We start from the raw sequence: 27281 nt of genomic DNA on the forward strand, positions 1-27281 counted from the left end.
TTCCTTGGTTAGGTACCATCAGTACCTTCATGGTTAGGTACATCAGTAAGGAAAGAACATGACTTCATATGGCACACTACAATCGTTGTAAGCACACTGTATTTCAGTGATTAAGTGGAAGCACTTTTCCTTAACCAGTGGAATCGATACAGTCAGCCAAGATACATTTTTTTAAAAAGTACTGCTCCCATTGAAGTCCCTCGGTCTTCTGTAGCTGTGAGTGCCTCCCATTTTACAGAGGGCGCGTACAGTGCGCTCCGCTGAAAGCTGTCTCGAGCAGCAAGCGCAGTCCCGGGGCAGAGCCGGCGCTCCGCCATCCCCCGCACCCCGTGCCGGGAGCGGCCCCGCACCCCCGGGCAGCGCGGCCCCTCCCGCGGCGAGCGGAGCCCGGAGGAGAGGCGGGCGGGTCACGCACACACACCTGCCCCGGGCCGGTGCCAGACGCAAGGCTGGGCAGGCAGGGGCGGCACGGCTGGGGGAGGGAGGGGATCGCCGCCTCTGGCGACGGGGCTCGAGTCGAGGCAAGCTGGCAGCGCCTCTCCCCGCCAGCCCCTTTTCGCTCCGGCGGGAGCGCACCCGAGGCACGACGGGCTGAGCACAGCCATAAAAACCACCCCGGCACGGGCCTCAGCAGCCGGCGGTCCCGGCGGGCCGGTCGCCAAGCCGGGGCGGAGCCGGGCCGACACCTCTGCCCCACGCCCGCCGCGCTCCAGCCCTCGCCCCGCCCGGCCCCACCACCTCCCCGGCGCGCCGGGGGCGCGGCGGGCGGCCCGCGGCGGCAGGGCTGGGAGCCGCCGCCCGGCTCCGCGCCGCCCCGCGCCCTTTCCCAGCCCCCGCCGGCGAAGCCAGCTCGGCGGCAGCGGCCCAGCGTGAGCACCTCCCTTCCTTCCCCCCGGGCGCTGGGTGTTGCTGTTGTTTTGCTGCCGCCGCAGGTCGACCGGGGTGGACGTGGAGGGAGGGGAGCAGGGAGGGGTGCGCCCTGCCGCAGGGCCGCTGCCAGGTGCACGCCTCTGCCTGACACACGGGCGGGGAGGAGGAGCTGGACCGGCAGGTTTGTCGGTGGGGCGGCCCCGCTCCCCCCCTCCCCTCCCCTTCCCTCTCCTCCCCGGGCTGCTGGGGATAATTAGTGTCTGTGCGAGGCTGTCTGCCCCCGGGAGGCAGGGCGGGCGCCCAGTCAGTGCGTGCCCGGCTGTTTGTGAGCGGTGACTCGCCCCGGCCCCTCGGCGGAGCCTCCACCCCGCGGGCGGGGACCCGCCCGGCCGCGCTCCCTGCCGTGACCCTCCCACCGCCACTCACCCCGCCGGCCCGGGGAGCCTGGCAGGGCGAGCGGCGCCGGCGTCATGTGACAGCGCGGCCCGGTGCCAGGAGCCCGGGGGGAAGGCGAGCGGGCGGAGGGCGGGAGCGGGCAGCTCCTCCTCGCACACAGACCCGGAGACACCGCGGAGGCTCCTTAGCCGCGGGGACGCGGGACACGCCGGCCTCGCGCCTCGGTCCCACCGGAGCGCCCCCGCTGCCCACCGCGACCCCCGGCGCTGCGGGAGCCGACGGAAAATCGCGGCGCGCTCCGCACCGCCTGCCGAGCGTAAGTGTGAGGGCGGGGGTAATGCGGGGGCCGGGCTGTGCTGCTGTCTGCGGGATGGAGGTGCCGGAGGAGGAAAGTTTTCCCGGCGCTGCGAGCAGCGCGGAGCCCCAGGCGGCAAGGTGATGCCGCGGGAGCCGCAGCCACGCCGGGGGTGGCGGGAACTGGGTCTCCGTCAGGCCGCGGTTGCGGGGAAGGGGGAGCAGAGCTCGCCGCGGGGGTGCCCTGGGAATCTCGCTGTGCGGCCGGCGGGAGCCGGGGGCGGAGGGCCGCCGCTGTCCGCCTGGCGGGCAGCACACCTGTGTGGCCGGCGGGGCCGCTCGGGGGGCGCCTTCCCGGCGCCCTCCCCCCGCCTGTCCCCGGCGGGAGGGCCCGCGGGCCGCCCGCCCCTCGGGGCCGCTCTCTCGCCCTGCGCGGCCGCAGCCCCTGGCCTCTCGCCGGGGCGGCACAGGCGCGACTTCGGGCCGAGTCTGAAGTGCCATCGGGTCCCGGGCGGGATACAGTGCCCGACCAGGCCGAGGTGGAAAGTATAGCGGGCTCGCTCAGTAGTTGGCAGGGCAGGAGCTGGCGTCCGGGCCGTGTTCCTCCCGGAGCGGATCGGCAAGCGCCATGGCCCCCGTTTAACTCCTGGTGAAGTCTAGGATGAAATCGGCTCCCGAATCCCTGCCCCTCGTATTGTCACGTCACCTTAGCACCGCTTGGCCGCCATGCAGGCGAAGGTAAAACGTGCGACAGCACAGGAGCGAAGTGTGGAGTTAGAAATAACCTTTCCTTTGCTAGATGTCTTTTATTGGTGGGGTTTTTTTAAGGGTTTTTAGTTTGTTTTTGTTTTTTAAATTTTTTGTTTATTTATTTTTTAACCGAAATGGGAATAGGAGTTATTTGCCTCGGACCGCTGTCAGGTGAGTGCCTGGCACAGCCAGGGGAGCCCTGGCAAAGGAAGGCTCAGCAAGGCGAGCCTGCGCTGGGAGAGCACAGCGCTAACTGGAGCTCGGGAGAGAGACCTAGTTCAGAATAGCTTAAGTGGTCATTCAGGAGTTACATTTAAAATACCTTAAAGATGTTTTGTGCACTTCCCTTTTGCTTCAGGTACTGTACATGCGTGGTCCACTGTTTTATTCACTTCCTCACCTTTGAGAATTCAGGAAGTGTCACTGTTTGTGGAACTGAACTCTGAAGGTTTAATTGTTGGGAAAAGCTGAATTTGAGTAGCTGATAGGAGAGCTCTCAAGACTTCATTTAAACTAATATTCATAAATATACATTACCTGTATTGAAAAGAAAGACATGTCTTCTGACTACTGACTTTCCATCAAATACTTTTAAGATACCGGTGTGATAATCATATGAGCAGCTGGTGCTTGTGTGAGATGATTTATATCTGGATTTGATAATCTCACCTTACCCAGTGGACACTTATTTCAAATTAGCTTTCACCTTTTATTTTTAGGAATTTATTGCTCTTACCTAGTATTGAAATATAAAAAACCCGAAGCTGACTTGAGTAGCCTTTTTTTCACAAGCAGGCAAATGTTTCTGTTTTTTTTCCCTGCACATGCTGTTGTAGCTATGGTACGGATCACAAGGGAGACTGGGGGTAAGGGCAAGGGGTGGGGGAAGGAAAGAATGCTAAATGGTCTTTCCCTGTCCTAAGAATCCAAGCAAAACTTCCTCCAAGTTGCAGGGCTGCGAGGGAGCCCTAAGGTGCTGTGACCATCTGACCTAGTCAACATCTGTTTAGCCAAAACAAAAGCCTTCAGATAAATAAAGATGTGTGAGATGAGTTGAAGACTCAGTGATAATAAAGATGTTATACAATCACCAAATTACCTGTATTTGCAGTTATTCAGTATGAAGAAGTAAGGAACTGACACTATTGGCATAAAACTCACACCTTGCTGTGTAGGTGCTGTGCTAGCCAGTTTTTACCCCGTGTTCATTATTAAACTCCAACCTTGGAACCCCACAGTATTCATTGGTGTTGCTGTGGTACTCATCCACGTAATTTGCTGTAACATTCTCACACTTGATAATGTTAGAATTTATCCACCCATGGTGTATAAATAACTGATGCAAGGTATCTAAGAGAGGAGAGAATGTTTGAAACCACAGCTTTGAAGGAAAACAAGTGTTGAAGTTCTTCTACTGCCTGAAATCTAGACAAGTTGTGCTATTCCTCTGCTTCAGCTTCACTTATTCAGCTTTTATGTGGGTGCTTCAAAAATAAAAGTAGTAAATTCCTGGGAAATCAGATTCTGAAGTGAAGTCTGAGTGCATATGAAAACAGGGATGTGTTAGGCTAAGCATGTAAATGCTTAGAAAAATATTCTTGGGTGCTCTGAGTGATGTTGGTGCTCAGCTATGGAGCAGCATTGAGCGTGAGTGAGCCACTGTCCAGGAGCAGCCCCAAGCTTTAGAAATCCTTCCTGCAGTTCTCATCCCCCAGCTCTCTGGGAAGAAGGTGCTTCTGCCAGGCTGGGTGCTGCCTCTGATGTCATGAGGCCAGAGCTCTGTTTAGTTACTGGCATGAATACAGTAATAAACCAACTGGTCTAAGGGAAGGTTTCAGCAAATACTCCTGACCTGTGGTGTCTTAAAATCTCCTGCTCCTGCCTGTTAAGGGAGCCTGTTTGTAAATAGGGCAGGTCCCCTGCATCAGGACAGTGTTTTTATTCACACCCAGTGAACAAACACCTCCACCCACTGTTGTTGTTTTAAAAGACTCCAGCTGCTCATGAATATAGGGTCAGGGAGGGCCGCCTAAATGTTTCTCTGTGCTTTCTCCCCAGCACAGCCAGCAGAGCTGTTTCCTGTTCTTTGTTTCAAGGCTGGGGTTTGCGTCACACATTCCAAGTGGCATATGTGGTGCTCTTTCCTGTTTCAGGCTGTTTTCTGGCAGTTCAGTAGCCTGTCCAGGCCCCTTGTCACTGCCCCTCAACTCCCAATCCCCACCCGATGAGTTATCATGTCTCTACACACTCAGGATTGCTTAAGATGCCTGTGTTATGTCATAACGAGGTTTCCAAGTTAACCTTTAACACGCCCCTTCCACTCCAATGCACTTCTGGGGTGAACTGGAGTTTTGAGCTCTGTTCGCTGAAAACTTGAACTCAAGTCTCCAGAAAGTTGTGAGCCAGTTTTCTGCTCTCACTTGCTCATCAGCTGATCTGGAATAGCTCCATTAAAGTCACAGAGTTGCACTGATGTATAAAGAGCATATGTGAGAAGAAAGTCCACTTCTGTAGGCTCATAGTTAGGAGAGGGTTTTGACTTCAGCCCTTACTCAGCCTGAACGGCTCACTATGAGCACTTTGTATTTCCAAATCTCAAAAGAAGTATTTTCCCCTTATGCAGGCTAGAAGGCTCATTGTCTTCCAGATGTAATACAGAAAATGAGGCACTGCTGTCTAAATTTCTTCGGCATTAATAAGTACTGCTGTCCCACATTTTACATTTTTGAAGGCATAAAAGTAATTGTTTCACTCCTGTTTTTATATTTATTTTTCCCACTCACCCTGTTGCAGGCAGATGTAGTGAGAAATTGAGAGGAAATTGAGAAAAACATAAATCTTTCTGTTACTTTGAATCTGACAGAAGAAGAGCTAAAGAACCCAAACCAAAGCTCACTGAAATAGAGAGAAAAACTTGCATTAACTTCAGTGTGCCTTGGATGAAAATGCAAGATGGAGTATTTATTCCTCTGTGTTTCTTATGGCCTGGAATATGCATGGTTACTGTACACACAGAAGTACTTCCACCCTTTCATTTTCGTGTTTTTTTTCCCCTCCAGTCATTTTTAAAGTAGTCTTTTAGTTCCTGCTCTTGCTCTTCTGGATGCTACAAGTTAGTTGTTTGAGATCACTGAACGTATCTTTAGGAAATATCTAAGTACACAATTTAAACTTCTTTCAGAGCTTAATTGTATGGGAAAAAAATTTTATTGGATTGTGTGAACATATTAACAGCAAACTGTTTTTTGTCTATTCAGAAATCCAGATAAAAGGAAGTATTTGGCTACGCCGTTTTGGTAAGTTGTTTATTGATTATTTTAATGTGTTGCTCTCAGTTTTTATTTTGTTGTTATTTCTGTTTGTTTTAGAACACCATGGACGAGTTTACCCATTAGAACACAATTATATATTTTAATTCTTGTACTGTTAATTTGCCCAAGATTTCAAACAGTTAATCTTTTTTTCCCAATGACAGAGGAAAAGAGTTGCATTTAACTGTGTTTAATATTGGAAACTGCTGTATAATAAATGCAGTAAATTTTGTGGTTCACACCTTTTTGTAGCCAGAAGTTCTGTAAAATAGGGAACTGAGGTTAAAATTATAATAATTTTTGTAAACCAACTTTTAAATATTAATTAAGACCGCTAACAGGAGGACTTTTAGAGTTCTTTTATGCTGTCAGCATTCAATCTTTGTGTTTTCATTCCGAGGCTAGTTGCTTCCAATCCAGAATATGAAGTTTGGCAGAGCTGGTTTTAGGAGAGATTTAACTCTTCCCTGTGAAGCGGTTACTTGATGCCAAAGCTTCCTTTGAGGGTTTTGTAGCTGTAGGTGATATCTCCCAGGGGAAAAAGGTGTAAGTGTAGATCAGCCAAATGGAAAGACAAAGCTCCAACAGGTTTTAAATAGTAAACTGAAGGGAAAAACCCTCCCACCAAACGCATGGTCTGTCTGTTATGCAGTCCATGTGTGTTACCAACCAACCAGCTTGATCCATGAAGACATGACAGAGTTTCCACTTTTTTTTTTTAGAGTCTAAGTTACTTTGATCACTGTCACATTTGTACTCACTACACTGTCCAGCTCATTTTCCTGTTTGGTTTTTTTTTTTTTATTTCCATAGGTTCATAGAAGTCCGTTATCATTTGCCCTGTGTTTGGATTCTTGCTCAAATCTATCATTTAGGCTGTTATTCTTAAATGTATACTTCCTTTTTCTAGGATTAGATTTTCTTTTTTCTTTCCCATGCTATAAAGATGTTGAATCTCTTTTTCTCGTTTCCTGAAATAGCAGAACCCAATGACATAAGAGAACAGTATTTTCTGTCATTTTCCCCTCACAACTGTAAGGTTTAATATTTCTCCTTTCAAATTATCTTAAAAATTAACCACTTAAGAAAAACACAACAAGAAAAGCAAAGCTCAGTTTAGAAGGGGAAGATTATCATACCTTTCCACATACTTCATTTGTTTTCAAAAGTCTGGTCTTTTATCCTTACTAGACTGTTTCTCCTTCTAAGAAGTAGCTTGAGACAGGAAACCAGACTGCAGTCTGCCCTGATAAGGGAGAATATTGTCTAATGGAGGTGCCTCAAGAGGTTCTCCTCCTAGGTTTAGTGAGTATAGAACTGAAGGTTGAACAGGGTTTACATGGGCTCAATTTTTCCTTGGTAAAGAAGATATTTTCTTTACAAGCACTTCAAGAACATTTTTTCCCCGAGATTTTTACATACAAGAAAGCCATTTCTAGACACATGGCTTCAAAGAGCCTGCAACAGTATTAGCAGAAATTTAATTGAAATACTAATTGGTCAGCTACATGTCAAAGCAGTTCTAAGTCAAAAAAGGTGACATCAACAAAGTTATGATGCACAAGTTGTGCAAAACCACAAGTTTTTCAGCCTACTTGCAGTCCTGAAAAGAGGAGGATGAAAGATTTTTAAGTCTTTGCTAAGAAACAAATAAAGTTTGAAATACTCAATACAGAATTCTGTAGAAATGCTCTTTTTCTTAATGCCTATCAATAAAACTTTGAGGAGAAAATTTTTGCCCAGGTACAATTTTCTTTTACAAAATATTCTTAACTTTTTCAACAATTGTTATTGTTACCCAGAGCAAATCCAGCAAATAAACACAGAAAGCTGTTGATCACTAGAACATTTTCTTGGCATGCTGGTTCTTTCTGATTCTCCTTCTGCTCTGTTCCTCATGGTTTGGCTGCTCTGGTCTCTTCCCACAGCACCACGTCTGGACCTTTGGTGCTTTGGCTGAGTCTGACTGCTGGGCTGAACTGGAGAGCTTCTTTGTCTTCTGCTATTTTGGGGTCAAGTGCAGTTAAGCACTTGCTTACTTCCCATTAAAGTTAATGGAACGTTAGAAACACTCTTTTGCTGACTCAGGTCTTGATGAGCAACTGGTACAGTAAAGTGCAAATACCTTATGAGCTCTGGAAAACAGCTTTTTTACATTCCTCAGGGAGTGTTTGTCTCAGAAACTGGTTCCTCTCTGTCAAACTCTTCGGAAGTTCCACTAAAGAGAACTTTTCACCTGGGTTCAGAAGACCTCCCTTCTCTTCTGGATTTTATCAGTGGAGAATCCTCTGATACTATTGTTTCTCCCTTGTATCAGAGCAAGTTTGTCTTGAGGTTCACAGAAGTCATAGGTTCAGAGCAGCATGTGTGAGTCCCAGAGTGCTTGGACTGAAGAGCTTTTGCAGCGTGATAATGTTTGCTGCTGGATTCAAACAGTGCTGCAAGAGCTGCAGTTCTTGCAGAGGGCACTCATGCAGTGCTAATTTAGCAGATACCATTACACTATTCTGTAATTATACTGACAATAACAATCATACCTTGAAGCTTCTAGATAAAAGCTTGCTGTGCATGGGGCACCATTCCTTTGTTTCCCCCGGGCACAAAGATTGAGGAAATAAACCCTGTATGTGTTGGCAGGCAGAGTGAAGAGGGGCAGAGTGTATGGTCACCACCCCCTGTCTGCAGCAAGTCAGTCATGGGCTGCTCTTCCAGGTATTTCATGGGAGCACAGGCTTTATATTAGATCAAACCTTTGTTGTTGGATGTGTGCAGTCAAAACTGGCCCTCCACCCCACCCTTTCATCGCAGGTCTGCAGAGTTGGTGGACCTTGAAGGTAGATGTGCAGGGCTGCTGGGAGTAGCTGCACTGCAGTTGCCCTTTTCCAGCTGCTGTGCAGTGCAGATATGAGGTCTGAGTGCATTCTTTAACCACTTTGCACATTTCATCCAGGGTAAATAATGCACACAAGCCCTTATTGTCAGAATACATGTTTAAGTACCTTTCAGCTTTCATTTAATCTTAATTATGTCTCTGAAACAATAAACCATACACCTGTCAAGAAGTTAATATTGACAAGTGTTCAATCCTGACAAGGTGATGAGCTCTAATGATAATTAACTTCCCTTCTGGAATGGATGCCTGGCTGTATATTGGATCATAAGGACAGAATTTGTGTTGTTTCTGGCTTGCTGTCTTCATTGGACTTCAGATAGGGGAATACTGAGGGACTTTGCCTGGACTTTACCTTGCACCTGTCCCGATTTGCATACAAAACCCAGTTGCTTCATTTGTCTTTCTGAAGTACAGGGTGTGAGCAAAATCTTATCAAAAGCCAGGTCCTGTTTGGACAAGTTGGACTGACTTGGCAGAGATCCACTGGGTGGAGTGAATGGGAGGAGGCAAGAAAGTAAAACTGGGTGGCTTGTTAGCAGAAAAAAAGTGGGAGAGCCAAAAAAAAAGAGAGGGTGGAATGTTTGCTTACCGGATTGCAGTTAATTATTTAGTTTCAGATTACATTCATATTAAATTCTTTTACCTTGCATGAGAAAACCCTTTAATGCAAAATAGTTTACCTAATAAAGTCAAAGACAAAAGTGCTTATTTTTAATACATTTAACATGAATATGTTGTTGTCACCTCACCAGTTTTTCCAGAGCACCTCAGGAATGAGAGATGGTATTTTGATTTTCCAGAAATTATTTGTATATACTAAACAATTTGCAGGCCTTTATGCAAGTAGATTCTGAAATCACTCGGTAAAGTAGAACCCAACTATTTTTTCATTCCTCTGTAATAGAAACAGATAAGTTTACCTTTCTTATTGCCCCCTTCTCAAATGTTTAGGAGAGAAAGACTGAGAAGTTTTGAGTTAATAGGCATGATTTTACAAATATTCTGGGAAGAACTACCTGCTTCTTAGTAGAAGTACCATGCTTTATTTGTGTGATTGTACATGCACATATTTGCTCACAAGTGTGGTCCAAGCTATCAATTTGGAGCATTATTTTTAATACAAAGAGGAGTATTTTGTGAGTTTATTTACAGCCTTAGAAATACATCATTTTGAACTAAATTTTAAATGTCAGATCCAAAGCTCACTTGTATCGACTCTGTAGCGGTCCTACAGGACCAAGTGTTGCATTTTAATTAATTTTCTGTTCTTGAAAATTGGTTTCCAGTCACTATAAAACAGGGAAAAGAAACCTGCTTAAGAGTAACATGATAAAGAAGTGCTTGATTCCTGTACTGTGATGCAGCATAGTAAATTTACATAAAAGTAAAGTTTTCCTCTGCTGATCTTAGATGACTGCACTTGGGAAAGATTGAGAATTACTTTTCACTTTTGTTCAGAGTAGTACACTTCGTGTTGTCTATATCAGCTTAATTCCTGCACAGTGATTTAGAGCTATCTCAGGAAACACTGAAATCTGTAGCATGACACATGAAATGTGTATCAAGTGTCTTTTCACACACTTTCTTGGAGCAAAAGGTTAAAACAAGTAATTCTTAAACTGAAGAAAATACAGTTTTAGAATTACAAAAATTACACAAAGGATGAGCGTCGTTGCATTCACTTAGAACAACCTTCCTTCCTTCCTTCCTTCCTTCCTTCCTTCCTTCCTTCCTTCCTTCCTTCCTTCCTTCCTTCCTTCCTTCCTTCCTTCCTTCCTTCCTTCCTTCCTTCCTTCCTTCCTTCCTTCCTTCCTTCCTTCCTTCCTTCCTTCCTTCCTTCCTTCCTTCCTTCTTCTTTCCTTCCCCCCCCCCCCCTTTTTTTCTTCTTCCTCCTTCCTTCCCTTCCTTCCTTCCTTCCTCCCTTCCTTCCTCCCTTCCTTCCCTCCCCTTCCTTCCTTCCTTCCTTCCTTCCTTCCTTCCTTCCTTCCTTCCTTCCTTCCTTCTCCTCTTCCTTCTTCTTCTTCTTCTTCTTTCTTTCCTCTCCCTCTCTCCTCCTCCCCATTCCTTTCTTTCTCTATTTCTCTTCTTTCTTTCCTTTCCTCCTTCACTAAAGTACAAATTGGTGTGTTACTTTATCTATGCACATAGAAGCTAAAAATCAGAAGTTTCAGGAAACCTGAAAGGAATTAGTTCCAAATTCCTATATAGGAGCTCTGAGTGGCTCCATTTTACTGTAAACTTTTTTCGTGTCTAAAAGTACAACTGCTCTGTTTTCACAGTGCAGATGAATGTGTGAGAATATGGGTGATGCAGAGATGTGTGGATATATTTCTGGGAAGTCAGTATTCTGAAACATTAGCTCTAGCTATGTGACTTGTTGAAACCTGAGAAAGATTAACTAGGTAGCAGTTATCTAATGATAACCATTCAAAGAAAATAGTATAATTAATAACCTTCTCACGAACATGCTTAAGGTATTTAAGGAATTACCACAACTTTCAGCACATAGTGCTATCTTACACCACTGCTCCCAAACTAAAACTACGTACTAAACTGGAAATTTCATTAAGCTGCATAATTTGTTTCACTTTAGTTTTGCAATTTGTTTTTGTCAGGCCTTCAACTTTTATAAGGTGAATTATGAAGATACTATAATTTACTCTGAGACTTGTTTGTTTCCATTATTCAAAGCACACACTGTTGTAATATATTTCCAAAAGTCTTTAAACTTCATTTATATACCTGAATAACTAACAGTAGACTTGTAACAACTCATGCTGTCTCTCTTAACAAATTTTGATCTATGAACACGTTAACTGCAAAATTGTTCATTAGCGTAGGCTTATTAGAATTGTTTTAATTTGAGGAGGTACATCTTTAAATGTTCATTTACATTCCTGGGAGAATTTCCCAGCCGCAGGTACGAATGTGTTGGTGAGCCTTCAGCCTGTGCTGCTGAAGGGGGTGAATTGCCGATGCTGGAGCCTGGCTGGATTCGCTTCTTTCCAGTGCCATCTACTGGCCACATTGAATTTGTGTCATTTACTTCTGCCCTCGCTCTTGAAAGAGGTCGCAGCGCCCCAGGCAGGGCTAAGTCTGCGGGGTAAAATCAGAATTTGCTCCTTTGACATCAGTCATATAATGTATAACCTCGAGTGATTTATAAACAGCCTGGCAACATCTAAATGTCATTGTGAGCAAATTCCTTTTGCTTCCTCTTAGTTTCATCGTGTACCCTTATGGCTTTACCCAGAACAGGTATCTGCTTTCCTTCCCAGTATCTTTCCAAGATCACCATGGCAAATGTGTAGTATGAGAGCTGTGACATGCTTTATGCTAAATACTTTTATTTCAGGCATTTAGGGATTGGCCAAGTAAGGTTGAACACTGTAGGAAAAAAACCCTGAAGCTGCACAGAATGCAAGCAGATTTTTTAAAGTGCTTTTATTTTGCACAGTTAGCACAAATAGTTGTTGAATTGTCAGTAAATCTATTATCTTAATAATAACTAATATCTAATAACTGATCTATTATCTTGATAATAACTAATATCTAGTAACTGATGCATTTTTTCTGTTAAGTTATTGTAGCATGTAGAATGTAATTCAAGTTAGTCTTGAATTTTAATCCTTTTTTTGCATTGATATCAGTGTCACTGTATGTGATCTATTGAGTGTTTCTGTTAGGACTCTTAGGAAAGAGAGATCCTTTCCAGAATCAGTTCACTTGTATAAACAAGATTATTCTGAGGTTGTAATGGTGATGAGAAATGTGTGGTCTAAACTCTGATGTGTTAAAACACTTGACAGCTAATGAAAGTGAAAATTCTGTGGTCTTGGTGTGCTGACATGCACAACAGAAATTCAATTTGCCTTTCATTTAAAGTGAACAGATGTCCCTTTGTTTCAATAGCAATTTGGAAAGAAAAATCTTGCAATAAATTCAGTCAAAGATTTAAAAATCTCTGTTGGAGATGGATAAATATTCACATTAATCTGACAAACTAGTAAATTCTCTACAATTCAGAAAGTTGGTTCAGGTATTTCCCATGGCTTTCTAACACCTTGTCTTTCCCCAGCAGGACAGAACCTCAGAGGCATCAGGACAGGTGAATAAAAAAGATGCTAATGTTTGACCCAGTCCCTATCAAGCAAGAAGCCATGGAGCCTGTTTCAGTGGTAAGACTTTTCAAATATTTTGGCCCTAAAGATGACTCTTTAATTTTTCCACCTTTAAATTAATAATGAGTTGTAATTAAGATTTGGACTAGGTTAGGAAAGCATATGAAGCTCTATTTTGCTCTTAGTGCAATCAGAAAGGAAAACTTTCTGTAGTTTATTAATTTATTGCCTTAAATGACCTAAGCAGTTGCCTATGAGAGGAGGGAGCATCCCTGTACTCCTGAGCCACTGCTCTGTAAATATCATCTCTGTGGCTCATGCTGCTCACGGAGGTGGGCTGAAATTAAGTTGCCACGCTTCATGGTGAAGTGGCAATGGCCTGTGGTTTCAGTGTTACACCCTTGAACTAAGTGAACAGCTTCTTGCTGTGCCTTTTTTTGTTTTTCTCTTGGTTGTGGTAACAGGTGCCTGTGGCTAGCTCTGCTCTAAACAGCAGAAAATTAATCCTGCAAAAACCCAAACCAACAATGGCTTTTTGCTGGGTAAACTGGCTGCACTGCTTTACCAAGTGAACAAATGAGAACTAGGACAGGGGGGAAAAGGGGAAGAGGAGACACTCCTCTTAGTTACACTTGTTGCTTCTTTAAAAATGGGTTAACTTTCCATGAACTCAGAGAATAGGGTCATCTCAGAGAAGAGTCTGATAAGCAACAGCAGTGGGACACGTAGGTGGGAGCAGTACAGTGAGAATTGTGATGATACAGGCTGCTGCTGAAAGGAAAGGCTTTGACTTTGCTCCCTCCTCACCAGCTTTGTGTCTCCTTTGCGTGACTGAAGAATTGTGTGGTCTGAGAATGGTTTGGAACCTTTGGATCAGCTCACTGAATGGTCAGAATTGCTAACCCACCAAAAATACTCATTTTTTGGTCAGATCAAGAAGCTGATCTGACTCATTCTGTGCAGCTGCTCAATATTAGAGCAAGGGGAGAGAGAGAGCATGAGAGAACCTCCCCTTTCAGCTTTTAGCCTGCAATAACCGATTAAGTGTAACATGAAACCACACCCCTAGAAAGGCTGGTCCATTAAAAGGGTGAAGTCAGTGTATATAACTCAGAGTCCTTTAAACTTGTGCTCTGAATGGCATCTTTCAGTGAAAAGTTTGTTTCCTCTTTTATTTAAAATAAAGAGTAATTTTCATAAATTTAAATGCATCTCTAAGCAGTCTGATTTCTTCTGTGCTATTAATATCACTTTTGGGAGTTAGGTTTATATGCGTTTTAAAATTACAGTTTGACTTTTGTGGGGTTTATTTGCTGGAGAGTAATGATAGAAAAATAACTGTCACTGAAAGTACAATGAATTCCAGTAAAGAAAGAATTTTAGTATTGGCCAGCCTGTCACTTTAATTCCAGTTACAGTGTAACTGTATTAAGATTCGTGGTGATTATCTGCTATACTCTAAGACTATTAATGGTGTCTGTTGAAATCAGAAGTGTCATTGCTGTCTTTTGGGCCACCTTTTGGGCACATCTGCCTTCATCTCCCAGAGAAGGTTCTGCAATGGTTTGGGGCTCTGCACTAGACACACAAGTGCCCCAAACAGCTTTGTGCTTCTGCCAGATGTGCAAGGTCAGTCCCTCAAAAAGCTCACCAGGAGAGGAGCAAGCAGTCTTTCCCAGACCAGCAGATGAAGGAAAAACTGCAGTGGGAAAAACAAGGGAGTGTTTCTGAGCCAAGTGCATTTCAAGGCTGGAGTTCCAAATATTGGTTATTCTGTACCATATCCTTCTCCCAGTGATGTGGTGCCTTCCATGCTTTGGACCTTTGGAGTCTTCTCTTAAGTCTCTCTGACCGGCTGTTAAAGACTACTCAGAGCATTTTACCACATCTGTATGTTTTTCTTTTTGCCACTGCATGAGGGGAAAAAAAAAGCAGAAAAGAAAAAGCAGAAAGTCCAGAGGAAAGTATGGTTTCTGGGTGACGTTTCCATCACTGGACACTACTTTGTTTTCCCTCAGGCTGAAGAGCATGTGTGTTTCAGGTCCTGTACACACAGAGGCTGCTTAGCCCCAAGCCCTTGAGCCCCCCTAGCTCTTCTTGGTCTTGTGGTTTCCTTGGAGCCCTGGTGCCACAACAGAAACTGCTCTGGAGACACCTCTAAAGGGAGGTATTGTGATATGGAGAGAAAATGAGAAAGGATAGCAGCTACTGAGTGAGTTAGTTTTCTTGACCACCTTTTGAGGAGGTGGAATGAGAGAGAAATTGTCGTATTGACGTTGAGAGGTGCTAAGCAGAGCACACTGGGCTAACATAACCTGGAAGTCTGCAATCAGGATTATTTGTATTGCATCTTTCATTCTGATAGAATCATTAGAGGCCAAATTAAATTAAGCCTCTTAGGAATATCTCACTCTTCTCTCTGAATGTAGGTGTACTCTTTACACTGTAGGTGTAAAGTCTTTGTCTCTAAAACATCACAGTAGTTGGAGGGGAAGGAGGAAATTAGTAATGGTTTTGACACCACTGTGTTTCAGGGTGTGTGGCTGAAAGGATTAACTATACTTTTCAGGTGACTGAAGCTTGCACCCACACTATTTCATCACTCTACCAACAGCTCATGCCGTTTATTGAAATGAATTATTGAACATACATTACGATAGTTCTTAATGAACTACTGACAAAGTCATCTGAGTCCTACCTGCAGGGTTACTTATTTACCTGCAAGGACTTCTTAAACGACTTTTTAAACATTTGGACCAGTTACCATTTGGTGAAACAAGTTGCTTTTTGTTTGAATTGGAATAAACGGTTTTTCTCTGTGTAGCAGAGTAGTAGAGAGAAGACTTGGTCAGGCGCTAAGAAGTATGACACTGATTATGTGGGTCATGACGATTCAATTTATTGATAATACAGTATCTAAATATTGCCAATGCAGTATGTAACATACTGAGGTCTAAAGGGTTATCATATATATATATATAAAAGCAGGTTCATCTAGAAATGTTTACAGTCTTTGGCCTTGCAGAATGCACAACTCAAAGCACCTGTGGAATTACTTATGATTTTATCTTTGTATGTGACTGAATCTTGGCATTTTTATTCACCTATCCAAAAAAATGAGTGGTCCAGTCTTCACTGTGGGCATATTCTGCTGGCCTCCTGCTGGGGAGGGGGAAATCCACCTGGAAGCTGCCCACAGTCTCAGGAGACCAGTTTTCCCAGTGTCCAGCAGCATTTCTACCCTTTTGCAGGCTGTGCACCAAAATCAATCACAATCATCATCACTCCCTCATCAAAGAATGCAGAAGCTATGTGAGCATCCAGACAGTTATTCCTTGAATTCCCACCGGGTGTTCTCAGGATAAGGTTACCCCTAAGGATGCTTGTTCTTTAATAGACTCATTGGCCAAAAGCATTCCTGGAGATTTAAATTTCACAGGCTTTTTCCTTTTTAGCATTCTTGCAATGGAAGAGAAGTTCATAGGCAATGACATTGTGATCATCCCTGACAATCCTGCAGCACTGTAAATGCACTGATGCTTAGTGGTGGAATGTTTACAGTTCATTAAACCTGGGTGAACTCTGTACTGTAAACCAATAAAAGGAGTTTTAATGGAAGTATTTAATGTTTCTTACTTGAAAAAATTATTATTTTTTTGGCTATGCCCATAATTTGATCCAATTTAATAGATACCAAATGCTGCTAAATATTAAATTATATCAATATTTAGTGGTCTCCATCACTTAGAATGCTGATAATTTCATACCTTGGCTCAGCAGTTCTGGCAAGTCTACAGACAGTACTTCTTGAATAATGGCATTTAATAAAATTTTGATGAACCAATTACCATCAAAGATGAATGTTTCTATAGATGGAATTTGTAAGAATAGTCATAAAGAGAATATATAACTTGCAGAGATTTTAATGTAATATTTAGTGTCTGAAGATTAATCACCATTTTGTGTGCTGCTTTATTTGAATGTTTTATGGACTGAGGGACTCAGCTTTGTTGTTCTATCACAGTGCTATGAATGCAGGAGGAAAATATAATATTTTCTAAACTCGGTGTTTCAAACAGTAACTGAAAATAAGAAAATTATACTTATGTCATTTTGCAAAAATACCTCCTGTTACCATTGACATTTAAAATGAACCAAGTGTTTCCTCATAGGGAAGACAGAGGTAGGAAACCAGGAAGATATATTGACAGCAGTGTTCACCCCAGGAGGAAAAAGAATTGAAATGTTATGGAAATAATGTTATAAAAATGCAGTAGTTTTATGCTTCTGATGTTTCACTTTATACCATTTTGAACATTTTTAATCCCACTCATCAAAATACTTTTGGTGCCAAGGAAGTAATTAGTTTTTTATTATTAGTTTACTTACCTAAAATCCAAAGATAGCATTTTATTTCAAAAAGTTGAAAACACAACTAAAATTTATGTGCATTGCATTTTCTGTATCTCATTTTTGTGTTAGAGCATCACATCAGTTTCCACTGTGAGTTAGCTGTTAGTGAACAACCTCAGTTTTTAACAGTTTTTAAATACAGTATTTGTTTAATAATACTGCATTCTACAGTTCATGTTAATACTTCTTGGTTTTCAAAAATCACTAGATATGTGTGTTTTACTTTTATAATATGTATGTACACACATACATATATATATAAATATATAAATTATTACTAAATTGTGGAGATCGCCACATAGGTCAAGATTAGTTTTGGGGTTTATATTGTAATGGGAACTGCTAGCTACCACTAAGAGGAACATTCTTCCAACACACCAAATGTTTATCCTTGTGCTCATTTTCCAAAATTAGACTGGCTAAGTAGCTGCTTTTTATCTCAAAAAATCGTTTAGAAAGGTTTAGATTTTACCTTTTGCACTCTTGAGTTACCCATTATTTATATAGTTCAGCTGAGTATTTTGTATTGATTGTAGGGTTCAGATTCATAATTTCTTTCTTTAGTGATGATTGTTTTTCAATTACTTTAGCAGTTGATTGGGACCCATTATTTGCAATTCTAAACCCAGCTGAGCTCCCCTGTTTCCAGAATTGATGATCTTCAGTACACAGTTACATGCTTGGCATAGCAGATTATCTCCCAGGTCAGTTAAGAAATGTACAGGCATGAATATATGACAGGCAATTTTAAAGGGAGAAAAGTAGCTGAATAAGCCTTGAAGATTTGTTTTCATAATCTGTCTTACATTGCTTCTGAAACAGTTAGTGAATCAGAACCTAACTTCCTGTGTGGGGAATCTGAGGCTTTATTTAATTCCATTTTATTTAGAAACTACATCAAAGTGCTTTCTTGAAACTTTTTCATTTTGCTGTTTTATTGGCTGCCTTTCTTTTTCAGCAGTAGCTGCTTGCATGTGTTGATTTATTATTTGATTTTCTGTGTTTCTTTTCCACTCCTTCTGACAGTCATACCCATCCAATTACATGGACCAAATGAAGCCAAACAAATACGGCGTCATTTATTCTACACCAAGTATGTTGCACAATAAATTCTACTCCAGCCCTGAAGGACTATCAAATGGGATCCAGATGGAGCCAGTAGACCTTACCGTAAATAAACGGAGCTCGCCACCTTCAACTGGAAGTTCTCCTTCCCCACTAAAATTTCAGACTGTGCACAGGAGAAGTTCACCTGGATTGACTCTGTCCTCCCCCAGCTCACCTCTCAGTAAATTCACACCGTCACCCCCAGGAGTGCAGCCTCTTTCCATGCCAATAACAATCCCTCCTGTAATGGCCGCTGCTCTTTCACGCCATGGACTCAGAAGCCCTGGGATACTCCCGGTTATTCAGCCTGTTGTGGTCCAGCCAGTTCCTTTCATGTATGCTCCCCATCTCCAGCAGCCCATCATGGTGTCCACAGTTCTCCCAGATGAGATGGAAACTCCAAGTAGCATGCAAGGTTGGTGTTGTCAGAATTGCTTTTTATGCTGTCTCATCTCCACAAAATAAGACAAATATCCAAGCACTTGGTTTCTGTGGGTTGTTGATATTTTAGGAAGTGGAAAGTAATTTCTGTTCTTCCAGAATAAACAGGCATAGAATTTGTTGTGTAAATATTTTACCAGACTTACCAAGGATAAGGATCACAGAATCAATTAGGTTGAAAAGACCTCTGAGATCATAGAGTCCAACCTGTGACCCAGCACCACCTTTCCAACCAGATCATGGCACTGAGTGACACAGCCAGTCTTTCCTTAAGCACCTCCAGGGACAGTGACTCCACCACCTCTCTGGGCTGCCCATTCCAATGTTTAATCACCCTTTCTGGGAAGAAATTCTTCCTAATGTCCAACCTAAACCTCCCCTGGTGCACCTTGAAGCCATTTCCTCTTGTCCTTGCAGGCAGTTGCAGAGAGTGATGAGGTCTCCTCTGAGCCTCATTTTCTCCAGGATAAACAATCCCAGCTCCCTCAGCTGCTCCTCACAGGACTTGCTCTCCCGACCCTTCACCAGCTCCATTGCTCTTGTTTGTATCTACATAAACTATTGATCTACTGAGATTTGGACTGATAATAACATCGGACTGGTGAAAATTAATAGAAATGTTTTGAGTCATAGTTCATCAGGAGATAACTAACTGAAAGATTTTGTATTTAGTGTAAATTGTCACAGTAAATGTAGAACTGATGGATTTTTTTAACTATAGCGTTTTTTAAAATATTATTTATTTCCATAACTCTTCATAATTTGTATATGTTGCCTTCCCTCTCCTACCCTCTGCCATACAGTGCCTGTCATTGAGTCTTATGAGAAGCCCACACTGAAGAAAACAATCAAAGTAGAGCCAGGAAGTGAACCATCAAAGACTGACTTCTATCCTGAACAAATGTCACCTCCAATGATGACCTCATTGTCTCCTCAGCAAGTAATGTTGCAAGAGTAAGTAGCTAACAGTAGTCCCAAGATCAGCAGAGCAATGGAAAGCACTTCATACAGCAGTTAGCAGTTCTGAGGAGTGGGAAGGATTGTTGCTGTGCTTTAGAACATGTAATAAAATACACGTTCATCCCTCCCACCACTGCCACTGTGAAATGTGATTTCAACTTTCTTTTCCCCCTTCTTCAGCAGTACAGGAGTTGATACATATTTATACCTTGCAATAGATCTGTCATTTCTGAAATGCATTTCTAAAGTGATGATAGGTTACAGTTCCACAATTTACTGAAAGCAGGACTCCCATAAGCCAGTGATAACCTACTTATGTAAAACCAGCCGCAAAATTGAAAGAAACTTAAAAGACAGTTCATACTGATATATCTATCCATGTTACTTTAAATACCTTTCTTTAAAATGAGTGTTGTGACTTTTTCTTCTTGGAGGACTTCTTTGTCTTTTCAAAAATTTTGCCTGCTTGGTGGGAAGAACCTCTTCAGCCTTACAAGTTCTGTGTGTATAAGTGAAATTGCATTTTTACCTGAGGCCATTGTTCTGGGGGTGATTTTTTTGGCACCTCAAGTAGTTTCTGAAGCTTTCTTCCCTCACAGCCACTTTTTCCACCCCTGTATTAACTCATTGTGCTGGCATAGCTGTTACTAGGCCCCCTGCATGAACTGGGTCACAGATCTAATGGGTTCTAAACCAGTGCTGTTTGCAGAAGAAATGACAAGGGCTAGAAGAAGAAATTAGGTCTGGGGCATAAACCTTTTAATTGAAAACATTAAAAAATTCTCAGTTCTCCTCTCATGAGGAGCCATGGGCACCCTTCCATTTCCTGTTTTTCTGGGGAAAATCCTGTCAGCTTGTTAAAGCCACGGAATGACACAGAGCCAGGGTCATCCTTCAGCAGGCAGTGCAGGCTGCCAACGTGGCTCTGGCAGGAGCTGAAGCTGGCAGCTGAGCAGGGCTCACAGCACAGAACCTCAGGATCCATTTCTGCACTTCTCTCTTGCTCACTGTCATCCTTGAGGTGGTTGTGTTTGACCTCACCTTACAGAGTAAGGGAAAGAGGGTTTCAAGTCACACGCTCAAAACCCAGTGTGATTATGGTTCAGAGAGAGAAGGAAAAGCATGGGATGGATGGGTGATCTCCTGTATTTCCTCCAGAACGCTGCCTCTTCCTCCTGCAGATGGCCATGGGGTTCAAAAGCACACCACAGCACCATGGCTGGCTGCATTCCACAACAGCCTTCTTGTGGGCACCCCTCCTTGTCTTCAAACAGTCTGGATGCACCTCCGAGACTGCAGGCTCTTGGCAATTGGATGCCAGCTAGCTTTTATAAATTAGTTTCTTTTAAATCACCTTATACATGTTTATTGCATAAAATAGTAAGCATGCATGTTTACTAGTTAGTAACTTACCTTCCATAATGGACCTACCACACAAGGGAGTCAGATCCTTATGTAGCTGGAACTAACTACTGCTAGGTCAGGACTATCAAATGGTTCAGTTTATTTTTTGTCTTTGTTAAGTCTCTTTAACAAGAGCAAACCAGTAAGTGCTGTTCCTGGCTGGTACCACACCCTTCCTCCAGGGCTGAGACTTCTGCAGACTTGTCCCCTGCAATAGTGATTTGCATTATTTATTTCCCACTGGGCGTAGTTTCCCCAGCAAACCCATCCACTGAGCAAAGAATGTAAAATTTGGTCTCATATGTAGATAACTTTATTACAGAAAACATTTGTATGTCCATGTTTCCTAAGCATCAACTCTGCTTGCCCATATAGAGTGTGATGTTCATGGGGATTCTGTCCGTGCACTGTAACAGCTTAAATTGCATTGTAGCTCTCCTGTGAAGCTCTAGTTCTTGCTCCTGGAGCCAGCCCTTTCAGGTTCACATTCTGCTGTATCCAAAACAAGTTTATAAACTGTATTTATCATTAAAAAATACATAGACAACTCACACAAGTTACGAGATGTGAGATACTTACACCTTTATTATTAAAGAATGTTGTTGTCTCACAGCTTTATGAGCTGTAGCTAGGCATTGAAGTTTTTATCACTATTCATTGGTTCCAACTGCCCAGACATCTAAGCTGCATTAAAGGGGTATAGGAAACCTTTAGTCTCACTGAAGTGACTTAAATTTAAGATTTTTAAGTGACTTATTTTGCTTTAGTGTTAGCTTTTGGCAGTATATCTGTCTATATCTATCTGTCTATCTCTAAAAATAATGTTGGTGACATTTCTGGAGGGATGGTTGGACTTTCTAGTATGTCTGGTAATCAATGTAACTGCAGTTATTTCTAAAATCAAACTTGAGGTAATAATAATAGTATAAGGAGCCTCATTAACGTATTTTAATGCAAGTTTCAAAGTCTAACTCATGCTGTCAGCATAGTATGGTCTGTGGTAAAGAAGAAAAAGCTGTTGAAGTTTTACCGTAATTTTTAGAAGGTACTCTTACCTATTGAAGAGTGCCAAATGGTACATACATGAACTTACATCTAGTTGTAGAAGAGGGAACGAAAGAATTAGGGCTGTGCTTTTATTATTGGCACTTACTTAATATTTACCTCTGAATTTGACACCACCCTAGCCATTTTTTAAAACTGCCACACCCTATCTGATTATTGATAACATTCTGTTGTCTTGCCAGCCTCCTCTCCCATAAGGGGAAAAGGAGACATTCTCAGTGCTTTTTCCAGACACTTGCAGATTGAAAATCTAAATCACAAATGGCCAATATCCTTTCTCTCCCTTTTCCCAGATGTTACCATGTCCAGGACTAGGCTCCACACATAATTACTTAAACCAAGTCTGTTTGCTGTCCTAAGCTCGAGCTTCTCCAAAAAGACTGGTATGCAACTGCATTGAAACTGAGCATTGCTTTGGAGAGCTGTTTCTTTGGAAGCTAGAAGCCTGCCTTCTTATTTAAGAGTGTGTGTGTCTCTGTCTAACATCACCATCTGAGGTTTCCTGCCATTATAATATTTTTAGCTAGACTTAATGTGTTCTTAAAGAGTACATCACCCAACAGTCACAGAACCACCCAAGAAAGAGAATTTGGTTCCCAGTTTCCAGCTTCTAACTCTTTAAGAAAAGAATCAATAACAGAATTCAAGTTTTCACACATCGGTTATCTGCATCCTGCTGCTGTGGGGTCATAGAAAAATCTTTTCTTCTTAAGCCATGCTCAAGATTCTCTGTCTTCAGCACGTGCCCTTTATTGTGCTGAGGGAAGTAGGAATTCAATGTTTCTAAATATTAGGCCCTAAAGGAACTTGGAGTAAGTAACCAATAGAACCCAGTGTTACAAAACATGAGTTGATTGGTAAAAACATGTGAAATACATTAACTTAGAACAGACAGGAGTTCTAGAAAGTTCCTTTGTGTTGCATGGGGGAGCTGGTTTTGCAACAAGGAATGCTAATATCTGCATGTTATATTCGACACATACCTTTTTGACAAACATGAGTTTTTTAAGATTGATGTGGAAGAAAGAGTCAAGGTTATCCCCAGTTTTACAGTAGGGGGGTCATTCAACAGTCAAAGACACCTTTTAAGAAGCTTTTATGTTTTCGCACACGTGAACATTGATGGGTTTGTTTACAGCAGAAGTCCACATTTAGTTCATAGTCTTACCTGCACTGTACCTGTGAGCTTCTAAAGTGAAAAATGGTGTTTAAGAAGGTGGAGGGACAACTTCAGACATCCTGTGGGTGTGGCACACAGGCTAAGCTCTACTTTTAGGAATTGACGTCAGTGGTACAGGGAGGCCGCACCCTGCTGCCAGCACCAAACAGGAAATTCTTAATTACATTCTAAAGGAGTGGCTGGAACGATAAAGATTGAGTTCTGCTTTGAAACCCTAAAGATACAATTTCTTTAATAATATGGAATAGCTGTTTCCAATTACAATCAAATTAGTTGTATTTGAAGGGGAAAAAAAAGTGAACAAACGCAAGAAAAGTTCACTCAGGGTTTAAGAAATTTGGTTTGACTGAAAAACACAAAGTTGAATGGGGTTTTTTCTCTGAAAGTTTTAAAAAAGAACTAGGAAGTAGTAAAAATGGCTACATCATGCCACAAAGTGAGTAAACATTTAAAAATATTACTGCTAAAATACACAAAATTTGCTAAACCCTTCTGAATTTTTCGACATGCATGTAATGTTGTTCTTTCTGCCAAGAGACAGAGTGGTAGTGAATAAAAGGCTCTGTTATGAATCATATTAGCTGAGGTTTGCTGTGCTAAATGTTTTTGATTTTAACATAAATTTAACTTTGCAGGAATCACCCTTCAGTTATAGTTCAGCCAGGAAAGAGACCTTTACCTGTGGAATCCCCAGACACACAACGAAAACGCAGAATACATCGATGTGATTATGAAGGCTGCAACAAAGTCTACACTAAAAGCTCCCACCTGAAAGCTCACCGAAGAACCCATACAGGTCTGAGCATAGCTGTGCTTCTCTTTCATCAAGTCTGTGGTAAAATAGTAGGCTAAGCTTGTTACTTCTGCTAATGGCCAGGTGACCACAGGTGTAAATAGCAAAATGACAGAAGGTACCTCTGGCATTGTTGTGAAAATAATTATAGCCTGAGCAAAAGACAGAGGACGTAGTAGGAAAAACCTACAATAAGAGACTGTAAGCCAGAACAGTTCACAGTGCATGCTGATATGTGTTACATTCACTGGCTCTTCACTCATTTTGTGTCCAGTTGCTTGCAGTTTACTCAATCTGCACAGCCTGTAAACACCAAATCAGTTCAAATTGCACTGGCTCACCTATGACATCACTGTTAAATTTGACTGTAATTTCTATGGGAGTAGCCCATCTGCAGAAGTTTGGACTGTATGCCAAATGCAAACACATCTGCTCTCTGGAGATGCTAACCACTGGTGCAGTGGTGCTTTTTATCTGAATGAGTATTCAGTAAACATCCCCATCTTTGCTCTCCACAGAAATGTTCATCTTTGCATGCTGAATGACTATATATACATCCAAGGTTTTTACAAGGGTACCCTCTTTTAGGAAAAATGGAGCCCAGTTAATCTCTGTTGTGCATCAAGCCATTTACCTGTTGGGCAATACAGTGCTGTTCAAGGAGGAGGATGACATATTAGTAATGATAGAGAGAGAGTTTGAGTTGAGGTACTTGCGGCAGTGATGCCAGTCATTTACACTGCATTAAATTTCAGAAATCACAAGATTTCTGGCTGTTGTGCTTTATGGTAGCACAGTCCTTTCTCCCAGAAAATGAGATCCCAGTTTTGAAAATACTCGGAACTAATGCTTAAACCTTCATCCTTCTGGGTGTCATAATATAAAACAAGTGCTAATATGGCAGAGAGAGGAACAGGGAGGCAATAAAAAATATAAGTTGCAGCAGGTAGCAATGTTTTGGTCAGTTAACTTCGACTACACAGTTTCTACCACAGAATACTCTTCAGCTTTGAGCTGTTCAGAGGCTTTTTGAGTAAGCATTGAAGTACTTACTGAAATTTGGCAAGGCAGTAGAATAAATCTATCAGATTTATTTGTGAACTTAATGTGATCAGAACTGATGTGTTCACATCTTAAATCCCCACTTCTGTGTTTCCTTTCCAGGAGAAAAACCTTACAAATGCACTTGGGAGGGGTGCACGTGGAAGTTTGCTCGTTCTGATGAACTGACGCGGCATTTCCGCAAGCACACAGGAATCAAACCCTTCCAGTGTCCAGACTGTGACCGCAGCTTTTCACGCTCAGACCATCTCGCTCTTCACAGGAAACGCCACATGCTAGTCTGAATGTCTTCTCTCCCTGACTCCTGCCACACTTTTTTGTTTTTTACACATGCATTTTAATTTGGATTCAGCTGGTCTGGATCTCTGAGTTTGTACCATTAAAAGCTTACGTATGGTCAGTAACAGATGTTATCTAACCCTTCTATGTCCTTGCCACGGGTCAGACCTAAAGAATGTGAACACTTCTTTTTTTTCTTCTGGGGATGCTAAGCAAACCCTTTCTGCATTCAGTATGTTCATTGTATTTCATTTGTGAATAAGGGAATTTTTAAACTAACAGCTTTTGTTGGTTTCTTCATATAATCAACCCAGCATATACTGATAAAATAGTAAATGTTATTGAATATCCGAAGTGCTAGTCCTTGCCAGAGACTATTATTTATGTGCCCCGTAAGGGATACACTCTCATTTTATGCTCAACAATGCAATGAATGGACTCTGCCAGCTGTGTTGATTTCTGCAGTGTGGTTCATACAACAGTTTTAGGAAGTCACCTGATTTAGAAATCCCCTCTGCCCAAACAGTGAGTAATAGTAATACTGAGGAAATAAATCTAAACAGTGTAATTACTTTACAGAAAGATTGACTCATAGTATCATTTACCCCAGTCAAGAAGAGAAATGGGCAGGAATTGGTCCGTACGCAATACTGTGCATCTAAACCAATGCCATCTGTCATCTGTATTACAGTGTAGTATATATCCTTGTTTTTCTTACATAATGCCCCAGTGGATTTGTTAAAGGAAGACTTTGTGTGACTCTGTATGTCTGGTTTCTGTGCAAGTGTATGGATGGAACAGCGTGAAGCTGAGTCAATGGTTTACCCTCCGGAAGTTCTTCACCCAGAGGGTGGTTGGGCACTGGAACAGGCTTCCCAGGGAAGTGGTCACAACACCAAGCCTGTCTAAGTGTCTGGACAATGCTCTCAGGCACATGGTGTGACTTTTGGGTGTCCTGTGCAGGGCCAGGAGTTGGACTCAATGATCCTGATGGATCCCTTCCAACTCAGCATATTCTATGATTCTGTGAGTCTATGGTACTCTCCTGTGATTTGGCATTAAATGACATTCATGGAAACCTACTGCACCTCATTTCAGGGATAGAGATTATCCCCCTGCATTCATGCCCCCCTGCATTTCTTCTGAATAATTTTTTTCTCTTTGCTGTACTTCAGAAAATAGCAATCATTAAGTCAAAAATGCTCTGAACTGTACTGTTGTGAGTACCACTGTAATACACTACAGTATTTAAAATTATTGATCCACAATATTTTTATGAGAAGATGGCATCAGATCTGAAGTACTTCTGATGATAAATTGACTAATGTATCTGTTTTGGATAAAAGCACATACCAGATGTTCCTAACTCTGGTTTGTGACTCTGGTAGTCTCTCCATGGTAGGTACAACTGCTTCCCTGTGGACGTGTCTATTGCATTAAAACCATGCCCATTAGCAAACAGAACTCCATAGCTAAAAGAAACTGAATTCAGGCAACCTGCAGTTGCTCCTAGAAATGGTCCTGTCTGGGATCCTCTGAAAGGAAGGTTTCTGTCTGTATTAGCTGGCAGACTTTGTGGCGCTGCAAGGAAAAAGGATGTATTTCTCTACACTCACACAGAAGTGCATTTCCCTTCCTTGCCCTATGTAAGGTAACCACCATTCCCTGTACGTTAAACATACTGAAGTCAGCTTTTCCTTTCTTTTGGAAAAACCCAGGGAACAATGGAGGTGTGGGGGGAGGAAGTGTTTGGTAGAACCCTGCAGGAGACAGGTGGAGTGTCCATCTGCAGGTGGGTAATTTTGAGCTTGTGGAGCAGGTAGGCTGTACTTCTATAACCAATGGAGCCCAATGCCAAACAATCTTTGAGATGCAGGAGTGTGAGTGCAAAGAGCCTTTATTTGGTGATAGGACTTTACCAGCTGTTCTGATGACATCCACA

The 27281-nt window shown here is 42.5% G+C and overlaps 1 protein-coding gene across 4 annotated transcripts; it reads left to right on the plus strand.

Annotated features, from left to right (window-relative positions):
- Nucleotides 1-850: 850 nt before the first annotated feature.
- KLF3 (Kruppel like factor 3) lies at nt 851-25690 on the plus strand. Of its 4 annotated transcripts, none has more exons than XM_030947562.1 (7): nt 851-1582; nt 5568-5606; nt 12593-12692; nt 18075-18570; nt 19400-19550; nt 23841-24001; nt 25163-25684. In XM_030947562.1, exons 3-7 carry the CDS (start codon nt 12636-12638, stop codon nt 25342-25344), a joined length of 1047 nt encoding a protein of 348 aa, XP_030803422.1. In that variant the 5' UTR covers nt 851-1582; nt 5568-5606; nt 12593-12635; the 3' UTR covers nt 25345-25684. The 4 variants fall into 4 exon arrangements, with proteins under 4 accessions (XP_030803422.1, XP_030803424.1, XP_030803420.1 ...); XM_030947560.1 differs by having other exon boundaries at nt 1038-1582; nt 12596-12692; nt 25163-25690; XM_030947563.1 differs by lacking the exon at nt 851-1582 and adding an exon at nt 1608-1701 and having other exon boundaries at nt 12596-12692.
- Nucleotides 25691-27281: the final 1591 nt, after the last annotated feature.

This window comes from Camarhynchus parvulus, chromosome 4 (assembly GCF_901933205.1).
Source record: "Camarhynchus parvulus chromosome 4, STF_HiC, whole genome shotgun sequence".
Classification (NCBI taxonomy): Eukaryota; Metazoa; Chordata; class Aves; order Passeriformes; family Thraupidae; genus Camarhynchus; species Camarhynchus parvulus.

Bases quoted from the DNA above. Each gene is read 5' to 3' on its own strand.
- KLF3 (XM_030947562.1), top strand. From the start codon at position 12,636: ATGCTAATGTTTGACCCAGTCCCTATCAAGCAAGAAGCCATGGAGCCT. The intron at 12,693-18,074 runs GTAAGACTTTTC...TCCTTCTGACAG, and splicing joins CCATGGAGCCTGTTTCAGTG to TCATACCCATCCAATTACAT. The intron at 24,002-25,162 runs GTCTGAGCATAG...TTTCCTTTCCAG, and splicing joins TCACCGAAGAACCCATACAG to GAGAAAAACCTTACAAATGC.